Source organism: Sebastes umbrosus, chromosome 5, assembly GCF_015220745.1.
Source record: "Sebastes umbrosus isolate fSebUmb1 chromosome 5, fSebUmb1.pri, whole genome shotgun sequence".
Taxonomy (NCBI): domain Eukaryota; kingdom Metazoa; phylum Chordata; class Actinopteri; order Perciformes; family Sebastidae; genus Sebastes; species Sebastes umbrosus.
This window is the reverse complement of record NC_051273.1, coordinates 30650360-30671438: the sequence shown is the minus strand read 5'-3', so window position 1 is coordinate 30671438 and position 21079 is coordinate 30650360. Positions and strand designations below refer to the sequence as shown.

The 21079-nt window shown below is 39.4% G+C and overlaps 1 protein-coding gene and 1 long non-coding RNA gene across 12 annotated transcripts in view; one reads left to right on the top strand and one right to left on the bottom strand.

Annotated features, from left to right (window-relative positions):
* evi5b (ecotropic viral integration site 5b) overlaps positions 1 to 17292 on the bottom strand; it is a 40134-nt gene extending 22842 nt beyond the window's left edge. For 4 of the 10 annotated variants that reach the window (XM_037769384.1, XM_037769383.1, XM_037769388.1 and 1 more), the window contains exons 1-3: positions 16885 to 17290; positions 8403 to 8635; positions 1129 to 1318 (exon numbers count right to left, since the gene is read on the bottom strand). In XM_037769384.1, the coding sequence (XP_037625312.1) occupies positions 1129 to 1318; positions 8403 to 8635; positions 16885 to 16887 (426 nt within the window). In that variant the 5' untranslated portion in view covers positions 16888 to 17290. Of the gene's footprint in view, positions 1 to 1128; positions 1319 to 4922; positions 5048 to 8402; positions 8636 to 16884 lie in introns of those variants that run through there. The other 6 variants (XM_037769382.1, XM_037769387.1, XM_037769386.1 and 3 more) reach the window with 5 other exon arrangements.
* LOC119488098 lies at positions 1194 to 12778 on the top strand. 2 transcript variants are annotated; one of them, XR_005206872.1, is made up of 5 exons: positions 1194 to 1329; positions 4966 to 5111; positions 7300 to 7358; positions 10688 to 10840; positions 12613 to 12778. It is a non-coding gene; the product is annotated as an uncharacterized LOC119488098 (long non-coding RNA). The 2 variants fall into 2 exon arrangements; XR_005206871.1 differs by lacking the exon at positions 12613 to 12778 and having other exon boundaries at positions 10688 to 12025.
* Positions 17293 to 21079: the final 3787 nt, after the last annotated feature.

Sequence of the window (21079 nt, the reverse complement as noted above, 5' to 3'; positions counted from 1 at the left end):
AGGACACCGGAGGACACCGGAGGACACAGAGACACATGATTTTTTTTCAGATTAGCTGTGTCATGCACTACTGTCACGATATAGCGACCGCTTTATAAAAATAACTATTTTTAAATCATATTTGCTCCAATCTTGCCTACTTCAGCTTTAATGTGTGTACAAACAAACCAAATACAAATACAAACCAAACCAGACCAATCCATAACCTGCTTGGCGTAGGAAAGTAACTGTATGTTGACGTAATGTTAGCAGATGTGTTTTCTTGTGGGTTTTGGCAGGCAGCTGCTGTCCACTCTTCCCGGTACTGCTTACCGGCAATAAATCTTTTAGTGGTACGGAGTACCGGACCGTATCGGCCTACTTTCACCCCTGACCAAAAGCATGCTCCTTGTTAAGGGTGCAAGAATCATGAAGGAAAGGTTTGACGTGATGTTAATGACCTGGTCATAGTTGCACGGAGCAGTTATAGAGTACATAAGGAAAGTACAGGTTCCTTGCTGAGTCACTGCCATGACTTTTGCCTGTTATCAGAATGTTATCCAACAAAGTACTTAACGGGGTTTTCTATTTTTCCACTGTACGTGTGCGGTTTAAATTAAACTGCCGCTGACAGTGACGGGGCAAAGGGTTATCACAAGACCTCAGAGAGTAACCGCTGAAACAAGCAACCTAATATTAGCTTCAAATGTCAAGAACTAAAATAACAAGTTCAAGCATAACACTACAGTGTCACCTAGAACAAAGATAGCCTTAGGAATTATTTCTGGACTGAGTAAACATTCAAACAGATATGGCCATTGTAGCAATCAAGATGGAGCCTGATACAAATGCCTGTGAAACATGTGTATCAAGAGAGTGACCGTGTAGCCCAGATATGAATTCTATCAAAGAGTTTAAAGCCACTTCCGACCAAAAACAGTGTCATTGGTGCTCCTGTCTCTTTCTTTGGGATCTGGAATGCATTTATAAAATGACAGCTCTATGATTGCTTTCACCTTGTTTTCATTAGACGGGCCAAACGTGTCTCAGTAAGCTCTTAATGCAGTCGTGTTTCAGTAAGCTCTTAAGCAGGGCTGCACAAGACTCGGCTGCTTCCTCACAGGTAGTCCCGGCGTGCACTAGTCTCACCTTAAGCTGCTTCTCCTTCTTCTTGCGCACGTCCTCCCACTCATTGACGATTCGTCCCCACAGGATCCACGAGTCCTCTTCGAGGTGGGAGAGGTTGGAGGAGGCAGAGGAGCTGGACACAAGGGAGGAGGCACTGTTTCGCCTGGAGCCGTTCATGGAGCGCAGCGACTTGCTGTCCGTCTCTAGCAGCCTGTAGTGAAGGTAAGAGGTGGGATGTACGGTTAACACTGTATGCAGCAGACACTACAACATTTCTTTTCAATCTTTAAGTCCACTACCAAGAAATCAGTCATTTATCAAAATCTAATTGTCTAAACCTAAATGTCTCTTCCCAACTTACACTATTCAAGAATACATAGTTAAAGGCCCAGACCCACCAAACCAACATCAAAGAACTAGCGGCGACGAAGGCCGACCATTGCGTCACCTCACGTCGCCTGTATCTTCGCCCAAAAAGCTGCAGTCAACCACACCACAAAGACTACAGCACACGGCCAACTACCACATACGGTCTGCGCCTGCGTGAGATGAAATGACTCTCCCTACCAGCAGGTGGCGGTAGACTGTATTCGTCATTCAAAAACGGAAACCTGAAAACCGAGGATGGTAGATATAGAAGCCGTTGTTATGATAAGTACATAAAAAAAAAAAGGCTTTTACCGACCATTTTCACATCACTCTCACTCACCACTAATAGCTTCATTCCAGATGGCCATGTCGTTGTGAAAATATCTGTTTATTGGAACGATCAGATGAGACGAAGATGAAAAATTAGAACAGCTTCTGTGTGTGCCCTCTTGACTTTACTCGTTGGATTGCTTTCCTCACTTCCGTTTCTCTTCTCGTGCACTGACACGTTTAAGCTGACATCCAATCAGAGTGATTTCTCTCACCGACGAACTCCGCCCCTGATTCAACATGCTGAATCGGCCAAAAAGCCACCAACATGGGCAGACTAGAGCCGATGATGCGGGACACACCGCAAAAACTAGGCCACGAGATTCTCACCGACGGCCAGAAATTGATCTGAATGTCTTGACACACAAGTTTTTGCTTGAGTAACACATGTAGGCTCCTAATGTGAAGTGTAAATTGTTTTATCAACTACAAAATAGTGACTAAGGTAATATGTTGCTGTATTATTGTCCCTGATGGTGCTTTGAAATGTCAGTATCAGTATAAATTTAAGTCAAATTCAACCAATGCAAGAACAGGCAGACCACACATTCTGAAGACCAGTATGTCAAACTAACATCTTTGTGAAACAAGCATGTTTATTTCCGATGCAAAGCCATCTCAACAAAAAAACTCTCCCTGTTTCCTGCTCTCAATTGTCCAACAAAGGCAAAAATAGCATAATCTTTTTTTTTTTTTAAAGAAAGTTACTGAAAATACAGTAACAACAATAAGTGTACTGGCAAACAGCAGCCTTAATGGCAACGTAGCTTTACCCCTCAAAACACTTTCAATGACAAAACAAGTTGAGTTTAGCAGGAGCCAAAGTACCAAACATTTCATGTGTTTACAGATGAATCAAAGTTTGACCTTTGGTGACATATAAAGCAAGACTTAGAAAAAGATTACAGTCAAAACATGGAAGGGGAAATATCCAGGTGCAGCAGTGTTCCTCCCCTAATCTGGAGTTGGTAACTTGCTACAGCTACACACTGAGCGAGGAGAATCACCACTCTATTACGGTTTAGCGATGTGTAGAAAAGAAATTATTTTTCAGGACAACAATTACACATCCAGGTTGTGCCTAGCCTGTTTGACATCCGAACAAGAGCAAGTACTACTGATTGCATTGCTTTCCCCTCACCAATGTTCAGACAAAAACATACTGTACATCAGACAAACATGGATGTGCGGTCTTCAAATTCAGACAATTTGCAAGCTGCAATCTGCAGCAAACAGACAAACCACATCCAGTGTTGATATTAGAACCGCCTACATTTCCACCTTATTTTAAAAGCCATTTGCGGCTCGCACTGATGTATTATAGCTTTGTGACTGTTAAATAACCCAATCTATCACAGTGACCGATAATCAGCAGTCAATTAGCAAAAAATTCCCCTCTCCAGATGAGTCAGTCAATTTTAAAGTTCACATCTGATTGAAGAATTGCTCAGAAGCAGAATAAACGACACCATCACTGGTAAAACTATGAAACAGCTGTCCCACTTATCTAGCGCAGCCATCAGCAGTCAGTGGTTATAAAGAGGAGGAATTAAAGTACATTTTAACTAGCGGGTTAAAAGCCGTTTCACAGCAAGCCAGATTTTCATCCGAAAAAAATTTGAACAGAAACTTATGAAGACTGATTTTGTGGGTTCTTATGAATGCTTTCACTCTCCTGCGGAACATCTGTGTGGGAAAAAAATATTTGGATGGACATTGATTTCAAGCCGATTTCAGCCTGCTCAAATAAATGTTTGACCAATGAAATCCTTTGTTCCAACTGATCGCCGTCATTCTGCATAATAATCAGTCGTGCTTCTGTTTGTTGCACGGAGAGTGTGTATTTCCGGAGCAATGGGCCTAGGAACCATGGGCGTTTGTTTTCGAGGTAATGGACAGTCAGACAAATGGGCTTTTTTTTTTTCCAGTCCAATGGGACATTTTTCACTATTTGTGTTTTGGAATAACAATAGGCCGTCCCCTTCTCAACACCCAATAATGTATGACAAAAACTACTACCTCAACAACCAAATAAAGGACAATATATGGTTTGAGATGGCCCAGCAGCTGGGATACGATGAAGATGGTAATGTCGCTAATATGAAAATTTGCACACGGATTTTCCATATACCTGCACAGGTGAGAAACGGCTTAAATACTGCCATTAAAAACAACATACTTGCATTGAATGACTGCACAAAAGGGATATAAAACACTTGGTGCTCATTTAAATTCTACTGGCAACAGCTTTGAGTGGCTGAAAAAACTATAACAGGTCTGTTATAAAAGCAACAATGAATATTGGAGGTCAGTAAAATATTAATTTCGTTCACGGTCAGCATTTGAAGTGCATTGTGGGGGATGAAAGGCTCAAGCAATGTGTTTGTCGGCAGGTTAATCTTGTACTGTATCACTCTTATCAGTTTGTCGCTGGAGTGACTGACAGAGTGACCCAATCAAGGATCAGTGTGCAGAGAAAAGAAGCTGCGACTGCCAACCTGTGCGGCTCCGTGGAGCTCATGACAGACGCACAAAGGCTCAGACACCTGATCTCGGAAAAAAGCCTGGGCCTCTACACTGGAGCCCGCGACGTCACCGAGGGTGCTCCCAGAATGGTTAGGGTTACAGACAAATTTGGGTCGCGTGGGGAGGGAGTGAAATGGAACGACCAACCTGCAACAGAGCTTCTTCGCTTGTATTCAGCGCTGACGTAGAGCTAAAAAGTGAATAAAAAGGAACATCTTGTAGCTAGGATTTGGCAGGAATTTCCATTTTTTCAGTTAAGACCGTTGCAAACGTTCATACACACTGCAGCAACAGGCTGTGTTACACATGAACCTGAACATACTTGCACCTCTGCTAATAATTCACCAGTGGTCAAACACAAGTCTGAGGCTTTACAAATACAAAATACGAAGACGCTACAGAGAATTCGTTATAGTCAGGCAATATCTGCAATGATTAAAGGAAACTTTTGAATACAATTTTGAACTAGGACGAAAAGCCAAACAATTAGAGGTACATACCATACACTTCTTGACTGTTACAATGTCATGACTTGACAATTTGCAGTTCATTGCAGCAGGAGAACAAGCCTAAAATACTATAAACCTTACCAAGACAAATTCATGATGCACTCCTCATGTCTCTGGTTTCTAGGAATTCCAGAGAATCGGCCTGTCTGATTTACAGATTGTAGCAGTCAGCGTGGGACTTCCTTGTCCGTGTGACGCTATTGAACGAATGCTCGTGCCTTTTATCTGCTCTGTAGGGTACAAAGGCCTCACCAAACACACAAACACTAGGTAAGCAAGCGCAGGACGCATCACAGTATCTGTAGTATACATATGAATACCAAAGTCCTCCCTCCTGTTGTTGCACCCGTCTTGTAAACACATTTGTTGACAATATGATAAAATCAGCGTGTTTGCATGGTATCAGTATATTTAGAAAGAGGAGACTGCATTGTCAGTCAGAGGCAAAGCGTGGCAGCGGAGAAATGTCTTGTGAAAGGGGGCCCAGCTGTGTATTGGGGTGGAGGCAGGGGTCAAAGGGCAGATGAACTATGAGCCCCTCGACACCGTGACTTCTGTTCACCAGATGGCAGTCCGCTCGGAGCTTCATGAAGGAAAATTGGGGAGAAAATGAAACATTTCCCTTGCTAGTTTTGATCTGCCCTAATGAGGGAAAGCATCACAAGTGTCACTTGGCATTCTGGAGCCGTAGCTGTTGTGGGCGTACCGATGAGTCACCGACCTCTGCATTCAACAGAGCGTTGCTGTCTTCTCTTCTCTGGAGTTAACTGTGACACGATCCCGAACTCTGAGCTGCGCGCTCGGTTTCCATGCTGACACAGAGTGCACTAGCCATGGGTGAGAGTCACAGCGGAGGAAGAATTCACAAAGTTGGCAATAGAGGGGTGTTGCGTCACCCTCTAACAGTACTTTAATCTGATGTGAACAATGAGCACCTCGGGGACAGCACACAGAATACAACTTAGTTTACAAAAGATTTGTACTGTACAGTTTGTGGCTATTGTTACCAATTACGGCCAATAATCAGATAATCCTTTCTATTTGTAGTAAGATATACATAGTACAGAGTCACATGACATCTGCAGAAATTAAGAGCTCTGGTACAACTGAACTCCAACAAGTTCTGGCTCGTGTTCTAAGAGGCAGGTTTACGGACTTCTCTGGTCAACTTGCAGGAGGAAAACCAGGAGACGTGTCAAATCTGGACCTGTTTGTGGTTTTAAATAGCACACTTCACACAGTAAAAGCTCTTCTTGGAACAGGGGCCTAGAATTAAACTCTGCCATGGGTTGCCAAGACTATCGGTGGGAATCACCAGAGTTTTCATTCACATATCTTGAGGTGAGAGGTCAGGGGGCCACTTTGAAAATGGCATCCCAGTTTAGCGTAGTTTTGGAGCGTTATTTCGCGTTCTTCCTGACAAGCTAACATTACATAGTTGGTATCAATGGATTCCTTAGGTTTTCTGGTTTCATATGACACCAGTATCTTCACTCTAGCTTTAAGACTGACTCTGAAAGACAGAATAGCGGCCGTCAGATTGTTAAGAGGTTAGTTTATAGTATAAAAGATCAATACTTGACATCTGTGTATCGATACAATATTGCCACTCAAAATATCATGATGCAATGCTATGCTATCTCGATTTTTTGCCCACCACTAGCCAAGACACATCTTGCGTGAATATAACCAACATGCAAGCACATCTGGCTTGACATCATACAGAGTTAAACGCTGAGGAAGAAGAAAGGAACCAAACTTCTTAACTTCTTACAAATTTTAGACTTCTATCGGATACCCTTCCAAATATCAATCCACACGTCTGCATACATAGTCCGGTATACTGTATATTAAAAAAGTAACCAGATATCAAAAGTACAATCACAATTGCTCAAAATCACAATGCATAACGAATTAGCACCTTAAGAATCAACAGGAGGTTCATACCAATTCTGGCCCCTATTAGAGATGTGATTATTTTATCTTTCACTTCCTCTCTAAAAGCTGCTGGGAGTGCAGTCTACCACCCACATTTTAACCTTTGTACTGTATATCTTGTCCCAGGTACTGCTAAGACAGTGGATGAGACAGTCTCAAACGAGGCTATAGCCAAATGAGCCACAGAGAACATCTTCAAACCATTCCATCTGGGTCGACACACAAACAGGGTTAAACACCCTTAAACCACAAACCAGCAAATAACTGATGGACAAAGATATTTCAATTTGCCGTTATGTGAGGAGCACATAATGACAAAAAGCAGACAAACCCCCAAAGAACAAAAACTCAAAATCTCAACCAACTAGTGAAACCCCCAAAGACCAAAATCCTCCAGAACCTGACAAACTAGTGTTCAATTTTCTTCCAAAGATAATATACTCTCTCCCGTTAGCTAGATGGCATGTTACGACCTGTTGGAGGTTCACTCTCTATCCCTATGTGTGTGTGTGTGTATCAGGAGGGGGATGGTGGGGATGTGCAGAATGATTCTACAGCAGTCCGAGTGGTGCAGATGTGGTAAGAAAACAATCACAAATACAAAGGTTTGAATACCGACTTGAAAATTTGAATAAAAATGTAATAAAACAGTATTCAAATATTTGAGGCCAATGTTTACATAGCTTTATATGAAAGTAATAAAATATTGTTTTAATATTTTAGAAGCATGTGAATGAATAATGAATTAATAAACAAATAGTTTAACAGTTAATGAAAATATCACTGTCGCCTGCACACCAGGCCAGCAGCAATTGTACTTCCTGAGGAAGTTTATCACATTTCTGAGCATGGTAATCTGTCTACTGCTGACAAGAACAAGCTGCACGGCATAATGAGAGTCCAGTTATATCACAGGCCATAACCTGTCTCACATTTTTAAGCAGGAGGGTGAGTGTTCACTCTATCCTCCGCGTGTACAGACTGAGCTTCCTCCCTCAGGCTATCATGGGCCAGGTCAAACAGGGTCAAATTGTTATGTCCTGTGCCATCAACTTGTTAGATTCTCCCTCACTAGTTGAGGACTGCTGCATAGAAAACAAGATTTAACTTCTGCACTAATGATGAGGTAGATGGTCATGCTGAGTATGGAGTAGTGATGATGTGTTAACTGGTAGCCTTTATGTACAATATATTTCATATTCTAAATCTATATTATTTCATTAAACATCTGCAGGTAGAGTTTCCCTTCACGAGAAATTTAGTAAAAAGTTGATAAACGTTGTTTTTTATTGCCATGTTAATGAAGCCAACTTAGTGAGAGGCTGTTGTAGTTCAATGGGTTTGCTAATCAGGGACAGCTTCAAATATCAATATATCTCGTCTAAGCAACAAAAAGAAATATTCAACATTTTTCCTACATATTGTGGAAATGGACTTACTGTAATATGTAATGTTTTAAACAGTCCAAAAAACAGCTCTTATGATTGTCTGCCAATCAGCCAGACTGTGTCCTCCATCCCTGTGTAACTAACTACTGAACACAGGGTATCGAACTGGTCGAAACCACAAATCAAAAACTGTTAACTTGATGAGCAGGAGAAGCTTAAGAGACAGACTGCTCACCTGTTCTGCTCTTCGAGCTTGGCAAGCAGCTCCACATCGTCGGGAGTGAGCGCCGCCGGTGAGGATGGCGAGAGGGCGGGTGAGGACAGAGACGTGGAAGAGGAGGTGGCGGTGGTCGGCAGGGACGTGGGCGTGGCCACCTGGCTAGCCATCTGACTGACCGTGTGGGACACCGAGTTCTTCACCCATGAGAGAGTAGAACTCAGCTTACCAGCAACCTTGTCTGTCGCCACCTGCAGAGGACAAAGAATAACCCTTAATTTGTCTTCATTTCTAGCAAAAGGCTTAAGTAAACATTATCCACCCCCCTCACAGGTCAGTCTAACATGAGAACTTCTCAACATCTCTCCCGGTCAATTATGTGGTGCTTATTAGCACAACTTGTGATTTAGTCCAGCAACTTTTCAAACTTGACAAATCTCCCTTCAAGGTACATTTTGAACAGATAAAAAATGTGTGATTAATTTGTGATTAATCGCTATTAACCATGGACAATCATGTGATTAAATATTTTAATCGATTGACAGCCCTAATTTAAACATCATTCCTGACAGAACTATGAAAGAAAAAGCTCCATCATTTTTATCTTATAGCTACTGAACATCATTACACGCAACACCCTTTAGTGCTACATTATCAGGTTTGGTAGAGCTGCACCGGTAGCATAGATCCAGCAGTCAGTATTGGCTGGATCGATACAGTTGATTCGTTTTCAAACTTCACATTAGTAAATCCATTTGTCCCTTTTCTGATACCAAAATCAATACCTTAAATGACTTGCTTGTTTTTTCAAATGTTTTGAGTATGGATTGAATGACAATCATTTGTCAATTCATTAAATTTAAAAAATAAGATGCTCTATGCAGATGTTTATCCTATTTGATTGACACATTTCTTTATCTGTAACTTTTACCAGAGCACTGCAGAAGTACAGTCCAGTGTTTTCTGTCCCATGCAACATTTTATAGAGGAAGAGCTTGTTGTGCACAACAGGTCACACCACCACCATACACCACAACAAATCACAGTGCACTCTGTTACAATGGTACAACAACCTACTGCTGACACATACAGTAACGTAAGTTTTACATTTCGTGGTACACTGCTGACAACAGCACGAAAAAGTACTTGGATCAGTGCTCAGCAATGACCAATCTACTGTCATCAAACAGAGAAACTACAGAGAGGATGTGAGTACCAGATGCACAACTAACCAACTGAAAACTGAATGCATTTTTTCTTCTATACATTCCTACCTGCTATTCCAAATTATCCAAAATCATTGGCTTTCAGCTGCTTACAAACTCCTTGAGGAAATCCAGTATGTACTCCTTAACACCACAAAAAGAAAAAACGATTAAATTGAAATGTCAGTAACTCGTTCTATCCTGACGGTAATCCACTCCTCTGAACCTTCGACCGATTTAATGACATACTGCCCTGCAGTCATATGATCACACTGTCAGGACGGGTCAAAGTGCTCCACTAAAGATTATAGGACTTCTTAAAGTCTCCTGCTGAAATCAGTGTCGAACAGGTCGGGCAGTGGACCTCTGCACTCAGCAAAAAACTAATTCTGAAATTCACCTTGTACCTGAGAAAAAAAAGAATTTGACTTTGGTTTCAACCCAACAGGAAGTCTGGATACTGCCACCAGGCAGGAAACCAATCATTTCATGCATCTTACTCTGTAACATGATGAGTCATTTCTCTGTGAGTAGCGGAGAAGGAGAGAAAAAACGAAGGAGGTGGACGAAAAGATTGTGGTGAATGTGGTGATAGGAATGTGCTATAGTAGGGACTGCAACTATGTTAGCCAAGGTTGTTATACCCTCCTGTACACAGACAGAAACACTGAATGACTTTACTGTTACCACACCGCACAGAGATGGATGTTAACTCAACATTATAGTTGAGTATCTTTCAATACAATATTATTATGAAATAATGTGAAGTTCTTGTGTTTTGAACACTGATAACATGGGACTTTTTCCACATGGACAGATTCACCAGATACTCCTGTCGAGACTGTAATATTTCAGTCTTGACCCATATTTTCTTGTCATTACACAGCAGAGCTTTAAATTCAAAGCATTCAAACTTGACACAAATTTGCAAGAAATCCTGCATGTCTGCAACCCTCCTCGAACCAAAAAGCCAGGAAATCATGTTCTGGATGATGATGAAAATTGATAGAGATGCTTCAATTTCCTCAAAATGTTGAGAAATGTGTGTATGAAGAATAGGCAACAGGAAAAATAATGACATATTCTTTTCGTCTACAGGGCGTCCTGGTGGCCCAGTGATTATGACACATATGAGATAAAAGCAGCATCCCAGGTTTAATTCCAACCGAGGACCACGTTTGCATGACATTCCCCTCTCCCCACATTTCCTGTCTGCATCTTCACTGTGATCCATCTATTATTAAAAAAAAGGTATAACAAATATATATATTTAAAATTAGAGAAAACATAGTTTTGCCAATTATGAATACACTGTAGTGCAAATCTTAACTTAAGAACATTTTACATGATGTATCATAAACGCTACTGTTATTACATTACACGTTGTACCTCAGGTTGGTATTGCCTGTGCCAGGTCTATTCTGAAATGGAGATAAACAGGAAGCTGGTACACCAAACTTGTACTGTTTTCTTAACAACACCCTGTTCCTGAGCTTTCACTGTTGGGGGCATATTTACTGACCTTCATCAACAATATGACTATAAAGCTAAACTAACAGATCCACATCCTGTAGATCCTACAGGATGGCTGAGTTAAATCAGCCTGGATGGATGATACCATGACACCTAACCTAAGCTATAGAAGGCAGCACTCACCCTGTAGAAAAAAAATGAAAAGCTACGCAGAGTAAGTGCACTAGTGTACATGTAGATTTATTTAAAAATTAATTTACCAAAATTCAATGAATCTCTTAATAAATTATTTTCTTGTTCAATATATCAAGAATTCAAATGAGCGTTTGGCTGGGCAGAATCACAGTATCAGCTGTTATAGATCCCTGTAATAGTATTGTGGGATTTTATTGTATATTTTTGCAATACAAAGAAATAAGTGGGCCAAATTTCTCCCTTCATTACTTCTGAAAATGTTCAGTTCCAGTTTGACTTGCCAATACCATGTGGATCACTGTCTTGCATAGGGATGCAACTTACAATTATTTTCATTGTCGATTAATCTGTTGATTATTTTCTTGATTAATCGATTGGTTGTTTATAAAAATGTCATAAAATGATGAAAGATATCGATCAGTGTTTCCCAACGCCAGAGATGATGTCCTCAAATGTCTTGTTTTGTTCACAACACAAAGATATTCAGTTTACTGTCATAGAGGAGTAAAGAAACCAGAAAATATTCACATTTAAGAAACTAGAATCAGAGAATTCAGAGAAATCAGAGAATGAACCGATTCATTGATTGTCAAAATAGTTGGCGATTAATTTAATAGTTGACGGCTAATTGATTAATTGTTGCAGCTCTAGACAGTGACACTACTATAAATTCGACAATTAATAGAGTGATTTATCCATATGAAAAATGACATCTGTCTATATCACTGTGATAGTTATACAGGAAAATACCATACAACCCTGTTCTCTTCTCACACAAACAATGATTCTGTAATTACAGGTTGCATTCATCCACTGCGACTGTCATTAAAAAAATTACAGACATATTCTGCTCACAGAGCCAGAATATTCAATGGGTGTCTGCAGTGCAAACTGACTCAAATGTTGATCAGCACATTGTTCCACTTCAACAGCAGAAAAGAAAAAGCATATGCTGTAGTCCAATTAATTTATAAATTCCATTCATTTACATTACAAAGAATTGACAGAGTCATGCTGTGACTAAATTCAACTGAATGGCACAGTAAATACAGGACATCTAACCTTCATTACAGCCACATTAATCCAGTTATAGTAACTCAATTATTATATTTTAAAGCGATATCAAAAATGTATTACATTTGCTGTGTGAAAAGAATCAGCAATGCTAGTAATATGGGAACATTTAAAAAAACAGCTGATCCTAAAAAAACTGCACTTCCCAATTTTGAACATGATTGTTTCTTTTCACCCTAAGTCTTTTTTTTTTGTACCAGTGAGCCAGGCAAACATTGTGTCTGTAATCCTTCTCTTTGAGAGCAAAGAACAAAATGTATGGGCATGTGGTTTCTTCACAGACTGACTCCCAATGTGGGACGCCATGCAGAACTAACTGGGGAGAGAAAATATGAACCAAGTGGAGGTAAGGTTTGTCCATTGTTTCTGTGTGCTTTTACAAGGTCTGAATAATAATCAATCTCATCAATAATGAACCTTATTAGTTGATTTCCTAATTTATAAAACCTTGAAAAAAAAAGTAATGCCAGAGTACCTCATTGCAGTTTTTTAAAGCAGACTAAGAACGACCTGAACACCATATTCAGGAAGCAAAATATGATCAGACCTAAAATCAGCTCAGTCAGGAGGACAGGGGAAAGCCTTGCTTTGAGAGACGCCAACATCCAGGTGGCCTTAGAATAAAATTCCTTCTAGCAAGCCCAGCCAACTGAGGCAAGGCTCCCCTATAAATCCTGGATACAGAGATTGTTTCTGCTTTTGTTTGCCAAAGAACTCAAAGGGGCCCTGAGATGCAGCGTGCATAGCTAATGAAACCCACAGCAAAGCGAGAAGAAAGCCTCAGCGCAACAACTTTAAGACAATTGGGGAACTGCAAAAGACCAAAGGCAGAACAGAGAAGCATTTCCTTTCTCCTAATTCAAAATGCACGACACCCAACAGATACCTCACAGCGCTGTAAAACAGACCAGGCAAAAAGACCGTCACAAACTCTTGATCAAGGACAAATGCAAAAGTCTAAAAGGTGTTTTTAAAGTCGTCATCTGAGGTGAAAAGATAAGAATTTATCTTGCCTTTCTCCCTTTTTACCTCTCTTTCATCGCATGACATTTCTAGAATAAGAACTAAATTGTCCGGCCCAGCGGGAGAGAGCATGGCTATCTTCAGGGAAACATGCCGTCCATGTGCTGCTGTGTGAGGGTATTAAAGCACAGGCCCAACTTACAATAACACACTCACACACAGGGGGGAAGCTCACACTTTCCCAGTGTACAATCAGCATTTCAATGGTCTTGCTGAAGGCTATTCTTCATTATGCAGCCGCATAATGAGAGCTACAGCCTTATAGTAGTGTAGGAAATGACATGTTTCAATCAATAACACCAACACATAAATATCGCAGCTAGCTGCAACAATTTATCAAATAGTTGTCAACTATTGAATGAATCGCCAACTATTTTGATTATCGATTCATTGAGTAATTTATTAAGAAAATAATTCTTAAATATGAATATTTTCTGGTTTCTTTACTCCTATATGACAGTGAACGGACTGTTTTGGACAAAACAAGAAATTTGAGGACGTCATCTTGGTCTTTGGGAAACACTGATCGACATTTTTCACCATTTTCTGACATTTTATAGACCAAACAACTAATCGATTAATTGAGAAAACTATCGACATATTAATCGACAATGGAAATAATCGTAAATTGCAGCCCTAATGTCAGCCTTGGCTAGATTATTCTGTGGGAGTGACAGATGGTCAATCTAACACACCAACTACTAAACATTCTGCTGTGAAGGTGTGTGCAGTCTCCATTGTCTACATCAGTGACTGGCATATGGTCTTCCACAGACTACTGCGATATGCCCATATGTGGTATTACATGAAAAGCTCACTTACTTTCACAGATGTCACTACAGCTTCCTAAAGTCACTCAACTGTTTCTTCTCTATTTACTGTTCATCTATTCTCACTGAAACTTTTTATGTGTGTAATAATTCCAAAAGTAATACTACTAATAAGTAGATACAAAGCAAACAACATATACATGCACATTTTTTGCTCCTTTCTTAGTCCCTAAAGATGTATTATAACTTCCTAGTGTATTGTGCTGTATGTTGGGTCAGAGTAAGTTTGTGAAGCTCCACATCTACATGGCCATCTCTAGTTTCACAGATACAACTTGCAAAAAAGTGAAGGGAAGTTCGGTGTTAGTTTCAGAAGCATCTGGCCATGATCTCCCAGGAAACTCATTTTACACTCATAAGTGTCCCTATACCTGCTAATTTAAGCACCGTGAGTGAATTCTGACAACAGAAATGCATTCAACTGAAATCATCCAGGTTTAATTAGAGTTGCAGAGGTGTATTGACACTGAATGCATTTAGTCAAATGGTGAGCTGAATACATTTAGAAGCACTAGTAGGCTACTTTACATGAGCGTTATCCGCTTGGCAAGACTTAAAGTGGCAATCCCAAAGATTTTCATTTAAATACATGTCTGTTAAATCACTATCTATCGCTATATCATGAGGTAACACAATGGTGATTGAGCCTATGGCCCACTGGTGAAAGTATTGTAATATTTATATATTTGCAGTATTATGAACTGGGTGTCTGTGGTGACATTCCCAGAAAAAAATGCTGTTGTATACACACACAAAAAAGGGAAATATGCACACAATTCTGAAAACTTGAAGTTCATGTATATAGAAACAGATTTTTTTCTATTCTATTTCTATGCTCATGTACCAACAAAAAGACTCCAGACTGCTAAACTCTGAGCATATTTCCATTGTGGGAAATATCTATCTTATCCATCTATCGTCAAATATTATAGACCTGAAAAGGACTAGTTAGAGTTATTTGAAGACCTCAAATCTACTTAACTGTTTATTCTATTCCAAATTTTAAAATATGGGTTAGATCGTATCAGACAATGTGTTCAGGAAACAGGAGGCAAGAAAAGGGAGCATCTTAGCATTTTAGCCAGATTACTGTTAGTCATTCTATCACCATGTATATGATAACATATCACTGCACTTTGAGATTTATTCAAGTAACAGTAAAGTTCTTATCATCTTTTGTGTTTCAGCTCAGTACATAAAGTCAAAGGAAAGAATATATAATTCTATTTCTATGCTCATGTACCAACAAAAAGACTCCAGACTGCTAAACTCTGAGCACATTTCCATTGTTTTCACTCAGATAGAAATCCTAAATCAACCAGGACTGAAATCTTAAGGATTGCCACTTTAATACTTAAACAATAAAATGTTGTATTACATCACTTTTATCTATTAGCTCTATTCATAAGCCACAGCACAATGTTTTACACTTCTGAGCTCAAAGAATATTATGCTTTGTTTGAGGTGAGCAGTTTAGCAATGTAATACATTTAATGGATTAGCACACAGTCATGGTTGGTTGTGGTTTCCCTCTGCCTATTAATAGCCTACATCAGAATATTCCCAGTTTACTGGATCAACATGCTGTGTCATGGTCATCAAGTTAAACAACAAACCTATTCCACAATAGCATCGGCCTGCGTTGTGTCCTTTATCCTCATATAGTTATCAGACCTGACATTGTTTTACTGTAATAATGTCTGACAGTCGAGTAAGTAGTACTTTCTGTACTTTTAAAGCTGTTACATTTTGGGTTATCATTAGAGAACTGGTATGATGTGATTCATGAAATATTTGTAATGGAAATAATTACTTTCTCAATGAGGCTTCAAGAAACTAAATTTGAGCAAATTTGGAAGGAGTGGAAAAAGTATATTTCCCCAAAACGCCCTTCTTTTGTTAAATTTTTCTTTTTTTCTAAATGTAATTGTTGTAATTATTTATTTACTTTTATCTTATTTCACATGAAAGGCACCCCATGTTCTATCTGTGTGTTCTATAATTTCATTGTAAAAAGTGGAAAAGTTGGTTCACTTCATATTTGTATCTAATTAAGTATGTTTATGTAAATGTCTGAGTAAAACCAAATAAAGGAAAAACAAAATGAAAAATAAATAAACTTTGGGTTGATCGTCCACTACATCTCTGGCCACAGAGCCGCCTTGTTGTTGTTGTTGTTGTAACTTGCAAAGTCACTTCTCCACAGTTTGAGTTAAATATATCCTTGGCTTGAGACACAGCCAGTTTAAATACTCTTAGGTCAGAAACATGTTGGTTTACAGGCAGTGAACAGAGGAGCAATGCATTATACACACAGAGAGGAACAGAGGAGAGGTCTCTGCTCCTTTTATGGCTCGCTGCTGTGTTGGGAGCTGAAATGGAGATCTAGCATCAAATGCAACAGTATACAGTCAGTGTCTTTCTTCCAGAAAGCTCTAACGAGGATTACAGCAGTGTTAAATAGTTACATCGATAGGCTAATATCGACATAGTCAAGCAGAACAAAATGTCATCCACTATTAAATTAATTTCCAGGCGATAGCTGTAGCCCTCAGCAAGCCAATTAAACTAGTTTTTCCAACACTGAGCTGAGCTTTCGCTGACAGGGCTGACAACCAGAGATAAAAGCTAATAAAGCGACTAAACAAACGCAAGAGTTCAGTGTTAACACCGTGTACTTGTTTAAATGTTATGACATACCATTCACATGAGCTGATAGTGATAACTTCCAAGTGGTTTTATGAGTTTCAATCCAGAAGTTAGTCAGAGCCCGAACAAACCCAGAGCCTCCTTCATACCTTGAAGCGTTTCTAAGCAGCCGCAGCAACCGTCGTCTGCTTCCCATGCACCAAAGTGTATAGTCCCACTCTTAGAAGAAACACACCGGCTTTCCGACACTTTACCCGGATACATTAGCTTTCAAAGTTAGCATAGCTTTGTTTCCACTTGAAAAGCTAGCCCGTGTTGAGTTAGCTAGCTAGTTCCCATTGAGTCCTGGTCCAGCCCCATGCAGCCTGTAATACGTGTACACACTGATGTCTGCAGAGCTCAGCTCAGCGCAGACAGACGGCGGCGGCCTACAACATGTTTACATCCACGGAGCATGCGCCCTCAGCTCACACCTGACACAACACTGACACCAGGTGTTCATAATGAGGAACTGCACCTTTAAAGGTCCCATATCATAAAAAACTGAGATTTTCATGTTTGTTTTTTTTATCATAACGCAGGATTAAGTCCTGTATAAATACTGTGAAAGTATCGACACGCTCAATCCACAGGGAAACACACACACAGCCCGTTTTCAGAAACTGTGCATTTGAAACAAGCTGTCAGGATTTCTGTCTATTTGTGATGTTACAAATATACAATATTTAGAAAATTACACGGTTTTAAACGTAAACATTCCAAATGTGTCCCAGTTTATTTCCTGTTGCAGTGTATGTAAATAACATCAGCTGACAGGAAGTAAACATGGACCCAAACTGTTGCCCAGCAACGCAATTCCGTTGCAATTCCGTTGAAATGCACTAAAACGGAGCGTTTCAGACAGAGGGTATATACAGGTATATTCAGGCAGACAGTATGAGGAAAATAAAGTTTTTTTTGAACATTAAAGCATGTAAATATGTTCTAGTAGAAACCCAAAATACAAACATGAACCTGAAAATGAGCATGATATGTCCCCTTTAAAGACTTTTACTATTTCCTTTCAGTCATTCATTCAGAAAGAGCAATGTCTACACCAGGGGTCAGCAACCTTTGCTATCAAAAGAGCCATTTTAGGCAAAACAAAAAAAAATAATCCGTCTGGAGCCGCAAAACAGTTGAGCATTGTGATGAAGGCAACACAGTTTATAGTCTTACTATATATATCTAATACAGTGAGGGCCAAAGTGCAAATGTACTACAGAGTATTAGGGCCACATTGAGGGCAAAAAACATCTGATTTCGAGAATAAAGTCCAAATATTACGAGAAAAAAGTCGTAATATTACGAGAATAAAGTCATACTAATACGAGAAAAAAAAGTCAGAAGTTTACGAGAAAAATAGAAAATAACACGTCAAATTACTACATTATAATATTATAACTTTATTCTCATAATATTACGACTTTTTTTCTCTTAAACTTATGACTTTATTCTCATAATATTACGACTTTTTTCTCTTAAACTTGTGACTTTATTCTCATAATAATACAACTTTTTTCTTGTAAACCTATGACTTTATTCTCGTAATATTACGACTTTATTCTCGAAATCTCAGATTTATTTTTTTCCCTCAATGTAGCCCTAATACTGTACCGTCGTACCATAGACCTACAACAATGATAAATAAAAATGAACATGTAAACAAAAAACAGTTATTTATTTCCTTTTCAAAAATCCACAGGGAGCCACTGGAGAGGGGCTAAAGAGCCACATGTGGCTCCGGAGACGCAGGTTGCAGACCCCTGGACTACACACTGTATCTACACACTGTATTTCCAAATATTATTTGGGATGTGGGATAGGGTCAAGGGTGGAAGGAGAAGTAGAAGCACAATTATTTATCTTAGATTACTTGTGTTGCAAACCTCTTACTATACAACACAATTTGCCTTGTGGTGGATAGTAAATAATCTAATGTGGGGTCAAGCAAGTCATCCTGGCTGGACCATAACAGCATCACTGTAGGCTACTCTGTAATACTAGTCTTTCAAAACTAGTTGAGTACTATACTATATCTAAAATCTGGTTTAGTCAAAACAGATTTACTTTTATTAAAGCATACTTTACAAACACATTAACCTACTCAGTTACTATAACAGGAGCACTTTCATTTGGAGGGGACTGCTAGACTGTATGTCATAGGGTCATACAGGGGGCATGTCAGCCAGCATGTCCCATTACACACATTTATTTAATTTATGGCCACAGCACCTCCTGCAGGCTAGAACTCACACCAGTTCTTAACACTGATGAGAACAATATTCACTTTCACTGCCCTGCCTGACCTTTAACCCTACTGGCTTTTCACCTTGGTACAATTTTACATTATATGGAATAGATTGTTGAAAAGATGACCAGATGAATGGATGGTACGTAGATTAGATGACATCAGTTAGATGGATAAATTCTAGGGCTATCAATCAATTAAAATATTTAATTGCTATTAATCACATGATTCTTCATGATTAATCACGATTGATCACAAATGAATCACACATTTTTATCTGTTCAAAATGTACCTTAAATGGAGATTTGTCAAGTATTTAATGCTCTTATCAACATGGGAGTGGGCAAATATGATTGTTTTATGCAAATGTATGTATATATTTATTATTGGAAATCAATTAACAACACCACACAATGACAAATATTGTCCAGAAACCAGACAATGTATTCAGGAAACAGGAGGCAAGAAAAGGGAGCATCTTAGCATCTTATCCAGATCACTGTTAGTCATTCTATCACCATGTACAGTATATGATTACATATCACCGCACTTTGAGATTTATTCAATTAACAGTGAAGTTCTTATCATCCTTTGTGTTTCAGCTCAGTACATAAAGTCAAAGAAAAGAAAATCTGATCTTCAATAACTTACCAGAAGTTCATTGCTGAGAGGTAAAATACTTCCGATTGAGGAGGCCAGAGGCTTGAACACTGTTGTCTCAGTACTCTTTCAGTTAAGGCATGTTGTCTTCATAGTAGAATCAGAAAATACCCTTGATCAATTTATGAAAACTCGGGTCTTACTTCGAGGTAGGTCCTCAGAAAATAAAACTATAAACCTAAATTATGTAAACGATGATAACTAGAAACTGACTGAACTGCTTGTCTTTTGTCGTTTGATAGATTCACACAGCCGGCTTTCACTGAAAGAGAGCTGTCAATAGAAACTGATGATGAAGTAACCAACAAATGTGAGTAAGCAGACTCCCTCAATTCACATACCAAACAGTCCTGAAGCCTACTTTTCAGGTTTTGCACGGGAGTAAGTGACGCATATCTATTGTCGTGCCTTAGACACTCCTCTGCTCATTGAAGGAGCTGAAAAGCAGCTGACGTTGTAGGTTCAACTTGGCAACGCCATGGAGACTGCTAGGCCACTGAATCTGATACACTGTCACAACCATCAAGTCTCAGTCTGTCAGGCATAAATAACTACATAGCTATGAACACAGGGTGGAATAGTAATTCTCAGTAATGAGGTAAAATCACTAAGCCCCTAAAAGAATTCAAAAGGAATGAAAGCAAATGCGTCAAAAATATGAACACTAGAAAGACAAGTTCGCTTTTTAGGAATAATTCAACTTTGATGATCTGTGTTACAGTAGCTGTGTGTTGGTTGAGCTAACAAAGGTCAAAATCATGACGTGGCATTAGATATTAAATTGACTGTGACGCTGTTGGTATTGTTTGCGGTCACACCCATCTCCAGAAAACACTCCACTAAATGCACCTTTTTATCCTACTGAGTAATGGCTAAAAACAGTCTGATGCAGAACTACATAATTCACCTCTACTGAAATGCTGGATTTCTGCTACTGCAATAGGCAATACCTGACTGAGCCTGGTGACCTCTGAAGACTTAGTGGTAGATACTATCTTTAAATATCACCAATGAAACTGCCTACCAGATTCCACTATTAGTGGGTGGTTACATTTTTTTTTTTTTAATCTTTTAAGGAATGAAAGTCACCAAGATCAACTCTTTATTTCAGTTCTGGGCACCTAAAACCAAGATACAAGCTTCATATCGAAAGCACCTACTTAAAGGTACAGTGTGTAGGATTTGGCAGTATCTAGTGGTGTGGTTGCAGATTGCAACCAACTGAATACCCCTCTGCTCACTCTTCCCTTTCTGGGACTACTGTAACGTGAGCCGCCAAGTGCAAAACCGTGGTAA